The sequence below is a fragment of the Stegodyphus dumicola genome, chromosome 1, assembly GCF_044657685.1.
Source record: "Stegodyphus dumicola isolate Sdum_Otavi_A_Nest chromosome 1, ASM4465768v1".
In the NCBI taxonomy this organism is placed as follows: Eukaryota; Metazoa; Arthropoda; class Arachnida; order Araneae; family Eresidae; genus Stegodyphus; species Stegodyphus dumicola.
Genome location: NC_140768.1, coordinates 110,286,540 through 110,300,327, shown reverse-complemented (window position 1 = coordinate 110,300,327; position 13,788 = coordinate 110,286,540). Strand labels below are relative to the sequence as shown.

Genomic DNA, 13,788 nt, shown 5'->3' with positions numbered 1-13,788 from the left:
GGAATCTACATCAAACATTTTAAAAATCTATATTTATTGCCAACACACGTTCAGCCAGAGCTCTGCCAGACTTTTTCTTATATTCGATAGCATTTTAAGCTTAAAGTATAGATGTGAGTGTTTTATATTTGGTGATAGTGTATGGAAAATAGATACTATAAAATATGATGGTATACTGGTTACGAGATTTGCTTTTTAATGATCTATCGAACTAGTACATGGGATAGTTGACAAAAAAAGTTTGATGGATATTTCTAAAGAGAGGGGCATAAATAACGTAGTTGCACCAAACGTTTTGGCATAAGTTTCCTTTCAAGAATAATAATTCTATGCAACTTTCTCGATGGCACAAGTGGTGCACTTTCACGAGATCGATCTCAACTACTTTAATTACATGCGGGTGTAGGCACTTACATAAAATGCGGCAGATCAGTATTCGTATACATGAAAAAGAAGTAATAAAATAGAGCTGCATGTGCATTCAAAATCAATGTGTTTATTCCATTGCTTGCATAACTGAAAAAAATGACTCGAAAAGTTTTAGCATGGAAATGTTTATGTGAAAACCATTTTTAGCCAGCCAGCATTTCTCAATTTCTTTTTTCCTTCTTCGTATCCCTTAATGAGGCAGCCTATAATTATAGAGTAATCCTAACCTTCTCTTTAAGAACTTATGACCTCCTGATTCTCCTTCAGTATTCTCTCAATATATATTATTATGCTTTTATTTTAATCCATAAAATTAATAAACTGCAGTAAATAAAGTCAGAAAAATATAAGTTGTTCTTTTTCAGAGAATTTTAGTTTCAAGGCTCTTTAAAGGAATATTCATTTATAGGATATGAAACCCAGTTGTCCTCACTTCTTTTGAGCAAGTAACATTTGAACGGCTCTTTTAGGTCCTGCAAATATACTGGACCTTGGATGCCTCGTTCTTATGCTCTTTTTGAATTCGTTTGTAAACTGAAGCTAACTTTTCTGACAAGAATTTGTAAAGTGTTATATATGGACGTGTGTATGTATGTATGTACGTATATGTGTCTGTGTATACACACACAATACGTACGTACATATATACATGCATACATGAACACATCCATCCATACATGCATTTCTGAATCTGATCTCGATAACAGAAAAGTACCGAATTTAGAAAACATTTACGACGGGAAAAAAACATAAAATCATTTGAAAATTCATAGTTATAGTACGGTTGTTTGCTGAATCGTAGCATTAGGCATACTGACGTTCATGGGCATTGTATCGAAAGTGGTAAACAAGTGTAGTGAGTGCCATCGGGACTCATGAATTCGAATTGTATTCCAAATAAAAGTCGTATACCAAACAAAAATTTTCCGTTCAAGCAGGGCGTATACGAAATTGGACGTGTTTCATAGCGAACGTATACTGAGATACCACTGTACTTCTATTTTAAAAAACTACTTATTTACAGTGAAACCTAGATAGCAAGCATATATTTAAACGCACCATATCTCAAAAGAGAACAATCCATTTGTCAAAATGTGAAATAAATTTCCTGATTGTTCCTCATTGACTAAAAGCTATAGCCTCACAATTTTACGTAATTTTCATACTGCTCGTGGCTACTCTTAGCTTAGATTCTGTAATTGCACTGATAATTAAGCTCATTAAAGTTAACGTAATCAAGCGCTTTCAGGAAGTTAAAGGATAAACAAACATTAAAGTATGGTATTTACTTGGAATGCATTTAGGAGCAAAGCTGGGCATCCATGTTCCATCTAGACTGCAATGATAAACGTCTGCAGGTTGAGATTCATACCGAGTATTCTGTGGACAGTTGAAGACGCAAAGCGTTTCCGCCATCGTATGGTTGCAAGACCAGTCGGCAGATGCATGCAGTCCTTCATTAGGCTGGCAAAGTGAGATAGCTAAAAGACATAAGAATCTCAATTAAATTCATAGACCTAACATGACGCCCATGGACATTAATTTTGTCAATGAGGCATGCTACTTTGTTAGGGATTGGCTTAATGCCCACACTGCTAAGAGGTACATGGCCACTGCTACCCCCAGTGAGATCAAAGAAATCACAAAGAAGCTTAAAGTCAAAAAGGCCCCTGGCATAGACGGTATTAATAATCACGCACTTAGAAATCTGCCCTGAAATGTTGTGACAAAATTCACGAGTATTGTCAATGCTATTTTCCCACAAAATGGAAAATCGCAAAAGTTATTTTATTGCCTAAGCCCGGCAAGGATAACACTTAGCCAGATGGGTACAGGCCCATTAGCTTGCTTCCGGGACTAGGAAAGGTCTTTGAGAGATTAATCTACAGCAGATTGAAAAACTATATTGAACCCTCCGCAACAATTTGGTTTCCGGAGAAAGCTTTCAAACACGAAGCAGCTGGTTCGGCTCGTCGAGTTTAGTGGGGATGCGCTTCACAAGAAACAAAATGTCGCCTTACTCATGCTAGACGTGGCGAAGGCATTCGACCGCGACTGGCACGAGGGGCTTGTTTATAAACTTATAAATCTCCCTATGGATAGAGAGCTGATTCAGCTAATTATGTCTTTCATCACTAATAGGAAATTCACTGTGGCTATTGGAAAGGACATCTCCAGTTTACGCACCATGAATGCAGGCGTCCCACAGGGGTCCATTTTACGGCCCGTCCTGTATTTATTTTATGTTCATGACTTCCCTAGGGCTCACATTGGCAGAAATTACTTTCTTGTGTGCTATGCGGACGATACGGCATTAGCCGTAAGGTCCGCAAACGCACACCATGCAATCAAGAAATTACAGGAGCTTCTACCAGTGGTAGAAAAGTGGTGTACGACTTAGAGAATTGCTATTAATGCCAGCAAGTCGCAATTATTATTGATAAGGAGGAAAAATACACAGTTGACTATTAATAGCAAGCTCTTCTTATTCTCTGAAGAGATTCCTAGAGTTAGTAAGGCGAAATATTTAGAAGTAATGCTAAATGAAAGATTAAAATGGGGAGATCATATAACAGAGGTCAGAAGAAAAATTTTCACTGTTTTGTAAATAGTCTCATCCCTATATTGGGTAATTATTCTAGCTTAGACCTCAGGAAAAAGAGGCTAGTTTATATCACGGCAATTAGGCCATTGATGACTTATGCGTCGCCGGCCTGGTGCACGGCTACCAAGGAGGATATAAAAAGACTTCAAATCATGCAAAACAAAGTCTTAAGGCTTATCACCCATGCTCACTTTTTGGGAGCAATGCTACACTGCACTGTGACTTAAAACTGGACACTCTAGAAGAGCACCTGAATAAGATCAACAGGAAATTCTTCACGAAAGCTCTGAACTGTGACCATATGAGAAATTTTGATATCTTTACCTACGAAATATTGAATGAGGACGCCAAACTGCGCCCACTTGCGGCCCACCTTATCAGGGACCCGAACTTTCCCACCTAGTGCCCACCTGTAAATAATGTACCCAATGTGTTTATTAGCATTCTTAATTTTGTATATTACTCATTTATTGTACTGTGTATTTCTTAAATTCACTAGTTTTATTCACATTCTACACTCATTTTATGACTCCCACTTAGTCACGCCTTTACCTGGCCGGTTACTTGCTAGTGAGCTCTTGCGTTGCTGGTCTTCCTATTCTTTATCCATCTTTCTCCTCCTTACTGCGGACATTATGTGAAGATAGTTCTATGTTATTGTGCCCATCCGGCATAAATTTGATTGAGCCAGATAAACTACTGATCTCAGTGGTATTCTGGCTATACGTTATCAGTCAGTCAGTCATTAAATTCATTTTGCACTACAACATATCATTATGATGTAAAGCAAACTAGCTTCTATTTAACAAGACGAATATAAAGGAAAAAAGATTAGGAATTAAAATAAGTACTCAAAGTTTGGAAAAATAAATATTTTGGAAGTGACAAGCTTTAAAAATAACTATTTTTTGACACATGTCGCTTTACATTAATTTATGATAGTACCAGATAAAAAACTTTCATCTTTAAAAGTATCTATGGGGTCTGAATACAAAGTAGTTGGCTGATTAGCTGATTAATTAATTATGGAGGCTATTTTTTGAAGGCTATCTTCTTGAAAGAAAGCTGTGCTTCTCTGAAGGCTGTTTAAAAAATTAATTGATTTGTATTTATATACGAAAAACACGAAAATCTCGCGGAAACAAGCTATGTATATTTTGGATATCAAGCCTGGGACGAACCGTCAGCTATTTGGCCACTAATTGTCTTAAATATAGAATACTGTATTTGAGTGTAATAAAGAAAGATTTTCTAACTTCTGCAACTTAATTGTAAATAATTTAGTGAAAGCTACATAAAACCTTTTAAAAAAATTTTACTTATTATATTTAATTATCATCGATTCCTTTTATAAATTTATACTCATACATTCTCCATGTGATTATCCATATTCATAGAATGATCATAGGTAATAAGAGTTAGTAACTGATACTTTCTGTTTATGCATACTACAATACTACGAAGGAATCAAATAAATATGCCATGAAAGAAAATGAAGGAATTAAATAAATATGCAATTAACTGAAAAATGCAAGGAATACAAAGCTGGTTATGGTATGCAAATAATTAGAATTTTAGAATTATAGTACATGCATGGGCTCAGCAACTCTCATTGAAATATCGGTGGAACTGTATGTATAGAATACCGTAGTAGAATGTTAAAATTAATATTTCGTTGTCTGCCAGAAGTAAACGTTTCATGAAAAGTCACTGTACTCTTTGGAAGACAAAGAGCCCAATTTTTAAACAAAACATGTCGTTTGGACGGAGGCGAATCCAATTTTGTCTGCAATAAAGAAGATTTTTCTGCCTTAGAATGACAACTCGAACGAGGCATAATGCCTTATCAATGATGCGCGTATGAAAGCATTGAACTCACGAGAAACGCACAGGACGCAAATCTGACAGTAGAAGATCAAATGTTACGTCAAAGTGCAATGAGACACTTCATTTGCATGATTGTGACGGATTACGACCCTTCATCTTTATAGTTGGCATAACGTTGGGAGTACTGTTACAAGTGTACTATTGTCAGTTTCAACAGCGTTTACTGCAGTGCTCATTAAGCGCATACATTCTTTTGAACAAGACTCCTCTGAAGCCAAAGTGTCGACGCTTGCGGTTCCGATGGATTCGTCAACACAGCTACTAGCGTGCCGATTGGCAAGACATATCCGTTTCAGAGGTATCTTACTTCAGTTTAAAGTAAAACACGTTAGAATAAGTCGAGTAAGCATTAGACGCTGGGGTTGAACCTCATCTTTAGAAATGCATTATTCAGCGTATGGGGATTTATTGAATTTACTTAACAGTCATTTTATATTGAAGCTGCCTTTCCTATCACTCTTGTTTTCAACCCACACTTTCCTGCCAGAATGTAAATCGACTAGCACGCGTGTATTCAGGTGAGATAGAAAAAAGATCAATAATGAAGGGAAGGTTTTGAAAGGTGAATTGAGAGCATGTCCTGCCTGCCTGAAGGCCACATTGTTATCCTTGATTATCTAGCGATTAGATTTCTGTGGCGTTGAGGCTATTCTTGCCATTAAGCTTGTTTACGCCGACGTTTTGAGTCAGAAACCTATGAAGCCGTTAAGCTAACATTACATTTAACTTATTAGACATTACATTTAATTAACTAATTAATTACATTTAATTTTAAGTTATTCAGTGAAGCCAAAAGTGTTGGCTTTTTTGTAAGCACGAGTTGCTGTCATCTGTGAGCTTGATTTTATATAATAACGTATTCTTTACACCTTCCTCCTGACATTTTCAAACTTACAGACATAGTCTAGACATAACATAAGCAATGACATAGTCTAGACATAGACAGAGGCTAGCCATAGACATGTCTGTGTTAAAGAATACACATTTACTAAACAGTCTTCTAACATCGAGCTCAGTTACGGTAGCCAAGCATATAAGGCTTGATAAGCGTCATATTGAATGTTAGACTACCTATCGTCCAGTATGACGGTCTAGGGTGCCACAAGGTATGATGCGAGATCTCGTCTGCCTTTAAGATTCGAAGGTATTCAATAAGCATTATGTCAAGGAGATTGTGGAGTCCGAACTCTTGCCCTTCATTCAACCCATTACTTTCTTGTTGAAATACACAGTTCAAAAGTGCTGAAATTCACATTCTTTTACTGTATTTCAACAAAACAATCTCCATGCACATGTTGCTAGAAATGTGCGTCCAGAAATCTCTTCTATCTGAGACTGCGCATTCACCAAACATGTCGCTAACTGAATATATCTGCGATTTCGTGAACAGTAACTCGCTCGTGACACTTGTCCGGCAGCCAGTGCAGATCAACGTAGGGCTCGGATCGAAGCAATATGACATGTTACTCCTCATACACATTCAAAACTTATTTGATTCAATAACACAACGAATACGAATTGTTATTGCAATTCATGATAGCTTCATTAAACACTACTTCAGCATTTAAAGTTTTTATATTGTTCTAGAAACTTAATCCTTTCTTTATACCACTGTTGGTCGCACGTGGAACAAATTTCACACAGCTTTCATGATTCCTTCCTATAGTTGCAATTTTCACAAATAATAATCTATATTGATATAAACACAGTGTTTGGTAGACTTTTATTTATGATTATCAAGCTCTTACTCTGATCCAGTTCGATAAATGTAACAGGTGTATATTACAAACGTAATCATTTTATACGGATTTAAAGCATTAATTATATCTTTCTGTGCTTTTATATTATCCTTCCAAGAATCGAGCATTCAAAAGTTCCCAAAACAGCTTTCTGAAATTTTCGAAAAGCGTCAAAATAACGCTACGTTACTAAATTTTGAATATTGTCTGCCTAGAGTAACTCAGCACTATTTTTTATCATTATATTTCTATACATGAGGAGAATGGTTTGTATTCTTTCGCCCTCTCCTGAATTCCCGAAAATTCGCCTGCCCTGAAAAAAATTGAATATTAAGATTGAAAAGATCTCTTGTTGTAAGGATCTTAAGTTTTACTAACGTTTATTTTATTTTAAATCTTTACTATCACTTCTTATTTTCTACTTCTGGCCAGAATTAAAAGCTTTTACCTTATTTATGCAAATTTGTCTTGCTAACGCCAAGTACTTAAGTTGTGGCTTTTTGCCAAGCAAGAGAGAGGAAGGAGTTATTAGAAGCAGGCCGCTTGCCATAGTAGTTTTTACTCGGTTGCTGGTTGCCTTCAAGGCCAGAGGTTTAATCCTCTTGATAATTTTAAACGTATCGTAGTTTTAGCAGCTCTCTGTACTACATACGGCTTTTTGTTAACTTATGGCCAATCTTAAAGTAGGCACTTGTATATTAATCCAAAGTTAGTTCTAGTCCGAGCTTTTAATTAGTATTCTTGCGTTCAGACCGCAAGTGGTTGGTCTCTGTATTCCGAAGTTCCGGAAGGCTCTGTAAAGATAGAAAAATAAAGGGTTTCGTATAGCCTTCCTGTGTGTATTGTCTACTTCACAATTTATTGAACATAGCTTTAGTAAGCTCCCTGTTCCGAGTCAGGACAGTTAATGTTTCCAAAGCAAGTAAAGAGGAATACCAGTCCTGATAGTGGCGCCCAACGAAGAAGAATAACCATGGCCGAGTTTCAAGAAGAACCTGTGGTGCCTTCAGAAGCGGCTCAGAATCAAGAAACGCCAGCTGCCGCTCTGGAAGGATTTGGTTACATCGTCCAGACCATGCGCGCCTCGATGAAACCAGAAGCAACATTCAATGGAAACTCACCGGTAACCAATTTTTTGGAAACATTGGATGACCACTTCATGCTGTATCCAGTACATGAGTTCCAGAAAGTCACCTTAGCTACCAGCGCTTTGAGGGGCCAAGCGCTTAATTGGTTCAAATGTATAGGCAGAAGCCTCTTGGGTCAAGCGGGAAGTCCCACCTATACTTACGAAAATTTTAAGACTGCCTTAGTAAAAGCTTTCCCTGTCGTAAGAGATCGTGCAAGATTAGAAACGGAACTCTTCAGCATATATCAGCAACGAATCGAAAATCTTTCCCCCTTTATTTTAAGAAAAATTCACGTCTTCAAACTCTTGTATGGAAACCGTCCGGATCCTGAGATAATTCAAGTGATTTTGCCGAGGTTACTGCCCCAAGAGCAAGACTTTATTGAATTAAGGAATCCGACTACACTGGAAAAGTTATTTGAGCGAGCAATCCAGTTTGAAAGTAGAAGAACGGCGGACATTGAAAAAAGACGCCAGTATGAGCAACGAAACCAATTTGGTGCGCCAAGACCACAGCAAAGGCAAGAACACGGCTACGGAAGCAAAGCGAATCAGTGGGCAAGGAAACCTGAATATCCAAAAACAACCGGCGAACATCGACAGTTCAATAGTAAGCCAGAAAAAAAGTCTGAAGGCCAGCGGAAAAATAAGGAAGGCATGGAAAGGAAGAAACCAAATTTTAACTAAAACGGATTTCTGCTGACGGGAGGGTGCGGAAATCCGAAGGCCAAGAAAACCCCTCTTCCTTCGAGTTAAATACAGTTATTGTGAAAAATTTGACTCTTCCAAAGATTGAAGTTTTGGTGAATAACATCCCAGCCACCGCACTCCTGGATACAGGCGCGCAGTGTTCCTGTGTGGCAGAAGATTTTTTTAGGAAATATTTCCGTAAATACCGCATATATAATTCGGATAATACGACTGTGTTAGCTGCGCAGGGAGAAAGATGCAAGTGCATACGTAAATTACCCTTATAAATTCGTATCAAGGACGAACAAGTAAAGATCATGTTTTTTATCCTAAAAAATTTACAAGCACATGTCATTTTAGGGATAGATTTTCTTTCAGAGGCGGAAGCAACGCTGGATTTTAACGAAGCGTCCCTTAAGCTGACGATGAAACCAGATCGAGAAGAAAAAACAGAACCACCGACGTTAAACCTCGACCACCTGCCTAAGGAAGAGCAACAAAAATTTCGACAAGTGGTAAGTGAATTTGCTTCGTTATTTAGTGATATTCCCGGATTTACTCAAGTTACTAACCATAGTATCGACACCGGAGATTCACTGCCAGTTCGCCACAAACCATATCGATATGATAAGAATAAAGAAAAAATAATAGAGTGGCACATTCGAGATATGTTACGTAAAAAGATCATAACGCCCATCTCAAGTAGTTATGCTAGCCCGGTTGTGTTATGTAAGAAAAATAATGACTATCCGGTAACACATCCGAAAAGGTGGCGTTATGCAATTGACTATCGTAAATTAAACTCCATGACTAAATATCCGGTATATCCGTTACCTATTATTGAAGAAATTCTAAGGAACATAACTTCTACCAAATATATGACTACGTTAGACTTAACGACTGGTTATTTTCAAATAGGGGTTAAACCGGAAGATGTGCCTAAGACTGCTTTTATAACCAAGTCTGGCACTTATGCATTCTTGCGTATGCCCTTTGGCCTTTCAGGGGCACCGGCAACGTTTCAGTGATGTATGGACATTGTGCTGAGGCCTTCTCTTGGAAAGACCACATTTATCTATTTAGACGATATCATTATTACTAGTGATAATCTGGACCAACATGTACAGGATTTAAGACAGGTGTTTTCATTATTAAATGAGGCCGGTCTAAAAGTTAATGTCGAAAAGTGAAAATTTGCAGCCCCTGAATTAAAATACTTAGGTTACAAAATATCTCAGAAAGGAATCGAGACAGACGAATCAAAAATAATCCCCGTGCAAAAGTATCCGCCGCCAAATACGGCGAAGAAGCAGTCTTCTTTTCTAGGACTTTGTTCATATTATAGGTCCTTTATAAAAGATTTTGCAGCTATTGCTGAACCATTGTTAAAACTAAAAAGGAAAACAAGATTCTCGTGAACGGCCGAAGCCAATAATGCTTTCGAAAAATTAAAGGAAGTATTAACGCAAGCCCCTGTTTTGAAATTTCCTGAGAACGATGAGAATTTAGAAATTTCAGCGGATGCTTCGGATTATGCGTTGGGAGCGGTACTTTCGCAAAATCAGCAGCCCGTGGCATTTTTTAGTAGAACTTTAAATCAAACACAAAGAAATTATTCCGCGACTGAGAGAGAGGCACTTGCAGTTCTGTTAGCAGTGCAAAAGTTCCGAGTCTATTTTGGAAAGGCGCCAATAACAGTGTACTCTGATCATGCGGCGGTAACTAGATTGTACTCAAGGAAAAACTTATCCCCAAGGTTAATAAGATGGGCACTCAAGCTACAAGAATATAATCTGGTAATCAAGCACAACCCCGGAAAGGAAAATGTCGTAGCAGATGCCCTATCCAGAATAAAAATAGATGAAGAAGGTAATACTGTAAAGGTGGCAATGCTCACAGCATGTACGATACATTCCCGAGAAACTGTAATAACCGAACTGGGTAAGGATCCTGAATTTAAAAACATTTATGAGTATTTAAAGGATCCTGAAAATTTTAGCCACCAAGATATTGTGGCGATAAGAAATAGGGCGGCCCATTACGAACTAATAGATGGTCTATTATTTTATACAAAAACCACGAATTCCAACAACGAATTTCGACCTGTTATCCCAGCTAGTCTTAGATTAAATATACTGCAGGAGTTACACGACTCCCCATTAGCTTCTCACGCTGGTATTTGAAAAACCATCCAACGCGTACGCGAAGCAGTTTATTTTCCTGAGCTGCAAAAGTTAACAAGGGCGTATGTCCAGTCCTGCCCAACATGTCAAGCAGTTAATTATATTAATTTCCGCCCGGCCGGGTTTCTAAATAGCATTAAATCCGAATTTCCAAATGAAATAATTGGCATCGATTTATTGGGCCCTTTCCCAAAAAGTCAGTTAAATAAAAGTCGCTATCTCCTTGTTATGGTTGATTATTTTAGTAAGTGGACCGAAATTGTTCCCTTAAAACGAGCCTCCGCGAAATTAGTTACTGATTCTATTTTAAATAAATATATTTTAAAATACGGGGCGCCCCTAAAAGTTATATCGGATAATGGTCCTCAATTTGTAAGTAATATATTTGAAGACATGTCCCAAAAACTGGGCATACGTCATTTAAAAACGGTCCCGTATCGGCCGCAATCAAATATAACGGAACGGGTCAATAGAAATATAGCGAAAATTATCCGTAGTTATGTTAAAAGTTTTCATAAAAGCTGGGATAACTATGTCAATGAATTAGCTTTCGCCCTTAGGACCGCAAAACATGATACGACGGGCAAAACTCCTGCTGAGTTATTTTTAGGCAGAAAGATTATAACGCCATTAGATAAATTATTTTATGTTCAACAAAGAGCCCCAAAATTTAAAATGGGCGATATAGAAAAATTAATTAAAGAAGCAAAAGAGAACACTGAAGTAGCACAGAGAAAACAGAAGCTTTATTACGATATGAAACGACGGGGAGTAACGTATAAAGTAGGGGATGAAGTGTTAAAAATTAAGCATTCACTTTCTTCAGCACCAGAAGATAAAACTGCCAAATTTTATCCACGATTTGAAGGACCATATATCATAGAAAAAGTAAATCAGGCTGTAGTGGTGTTAAAAGCCAGGAATGGTGAAACCTGCACCGCAAACATTGACCAGATAAAACCATTCTATAATCGTAATAAAATGCCAATATTTAAAGATCTTTTGCAGGATCCGGCACGGCAGGCACAAGCTCCAGAGGTGGAACAACGACAATCACAAGGGCAAGCCATTACTAGACAGGAGCAGTTGAAAAGAAAGTTCCCCCGTTGGAAAATTGAAGGTAACAAGAAAAAGAAGCCGTTCCACCGACCAGAAAAGAGAGAGCACGACCACCCCCAGAATGAAGAAGGGAGAAGTACGACGAATGCAAAGAGAGCCAGGAGAAATGACAGCAACTATAACACGGCTCCAAAACGGAAGATCTACCCATCGGATAGGAGTTTACGCAGCAAATGTCGACGAATTGATGAAGGAACACCAGCTGCAGAGGCAAAGAAACAAGAAAAATTTGAACAGCCAGCAACGAGATCCAAGCAGGAACGAGAGAGTGTTGTCCCGGTTCCGCCAAAACCAGCTGCCATCAAACGGCCAAGACCACAGGCAGAGGCGAAAAAGAAGGTCTTCAAGGGTGACCGAACTGGAAGGAAAAGAAAGTTCATGGAGGAAGGAACAGAAGGGCGAACCCGCACAAGAAGGAAGATCAACCAGACTGTAGTCTTCGCCACTTTCCAAGACTGGGCAGAAAAAAGGATGTCTGAATATCACAGAGATAAATAAAACTTTATGTTACTTTGAAACCTTAAGTTAATTTTTCATTCTTACTGCAAGTGGCAGAATTCAAGAAGTTTTACCTCATGTGAGGCCTACGTTTATCGCCAAAAAGGCGAAAAATGAGTTGTTACCTATTTTGGTATTACGTTTTTCAATTACTCGCGAGTAAAACTAAAATTAATGTATAATAGGAATGTGTAAATACTTGAATATTGTAAAAGCATTGATAATCTTTGAGAAAGGTACCTTAAGAAAATTGTAAAAGTTATTGCATAAAATTTTATTTAAAAGATTCTGGCAAGAAAGAAGTTTTAGTCTGAAAGACTTTTGAAATTTAGTATTTCAATGTAGAAGAATTGGCACTGGCTTGGAAAAGAATAGAAGTTAACAATGTACTACTAATGTATGTTTTAAAATGCGTAAAATTAACGGAATGTTAATATGTACTTATATATAATGTGATCTGTTATCTTAAAAGTAAGAAATACTGTGATATGTTAAAAGTGAAAGTAATGCCAAAAAATTTTAACTTATTCGTGTGACTGTAAAAAGAGCAAATTATTGTGAGTATGTGTTAAAGGTTGAATGAATGTAGTTAGGCTCTCTGACGCTACACTTCAGAGTTAGCCACTTTTCAGAATAGTACCTCAGGGTTTAGAGATAAATATAAGGTGTGTTCTGAGGTCTTGTTATGTTGAATTTTAACACGTTAGTGTTTTGATTGCAGGCGGTAGTGTTGAACACTTGTACATAGACACGCTCGTGTTTGGTCTATTCCTTTACAACACATGTCAGAGAGCACGGGGAGATAATTAAATAACGTCATGAATCAAATAAGAATGTTAAAAGAGAAATATAAGTATTCATGTTACTTGCCATTTAATTGTGTAACATTTCATTAAACTAGTTTTCCTTCCAGATCTCTGGAAGGAAAACTAGTTTAATGAAAGGTGTTGTTATGTTGAATTTTAACACGTTAGTGTTTTGATTGCAGGCGGTAGTGTTGAACACTTGTACATAGACACGCTCGTGTTTGGTCTATTCCTTTACAACACATGTCAGAGAGCACGGGGAGATAATTAAATAACGTCATGAATCAAATAAGAAGATCTCTGGAAGGAACCAGATTTCAACTAAGAAACTCCTGTTTAGATGCAGTACAGATGAAAAATCTTGTCCATGGAGTTGATAATGTAAAAACGACTTTTTTTAATTTCTAGTTTCTAGTGAGAAATGTTTGTAAAAAATTGGCCTCGCGTTAGATTCTAGAGCTAAAAGTTTTCAACAAGGTCATTTTAGACCTCAGTTTCAAACTAATTAACTCTGGCGGGAAGTATGTAAGGATCCTGTTTTACTAACGTTTATTTTATTTTAAATCTTTAGTATCACTTCTTATTTTCTACTTCCAGCCAGAATTAAAAGCTTTTAACTTATTTTGCAAATTTGTCTTGCTAACGCCAAGTACTTAAGTTGTGGCTTTTTGCCAAGCAAGAGAGAGGAAGGAGTTATTAGAAG

General features: G+C 37.4%; 1 protein-coding gene across 2 annotated transcripts in view; it reads right to left on the bottom strand.

Moving 5' to 3' along the window:
* LOC118192014 (hemocytin-like) overlaps positions 1–13,788 on the bottom strand; it is a 342,722-nt gene that overhangs the window by 312,220 nt on the left and 16,714 nt on the right. For both annotated transcript variants that reach the window (XM_085819309.1, XM_085819312.1), the window contains exon 7: positions 1,719–1,910. In XM_085819309.1, the coding sequence (XP_085675435.1) occupies positions 1,719–1,910 (192 nt within the window). The remainder of the gene's footprint in view (positions 1–1,718; positions 1,911–13,788) is intronic.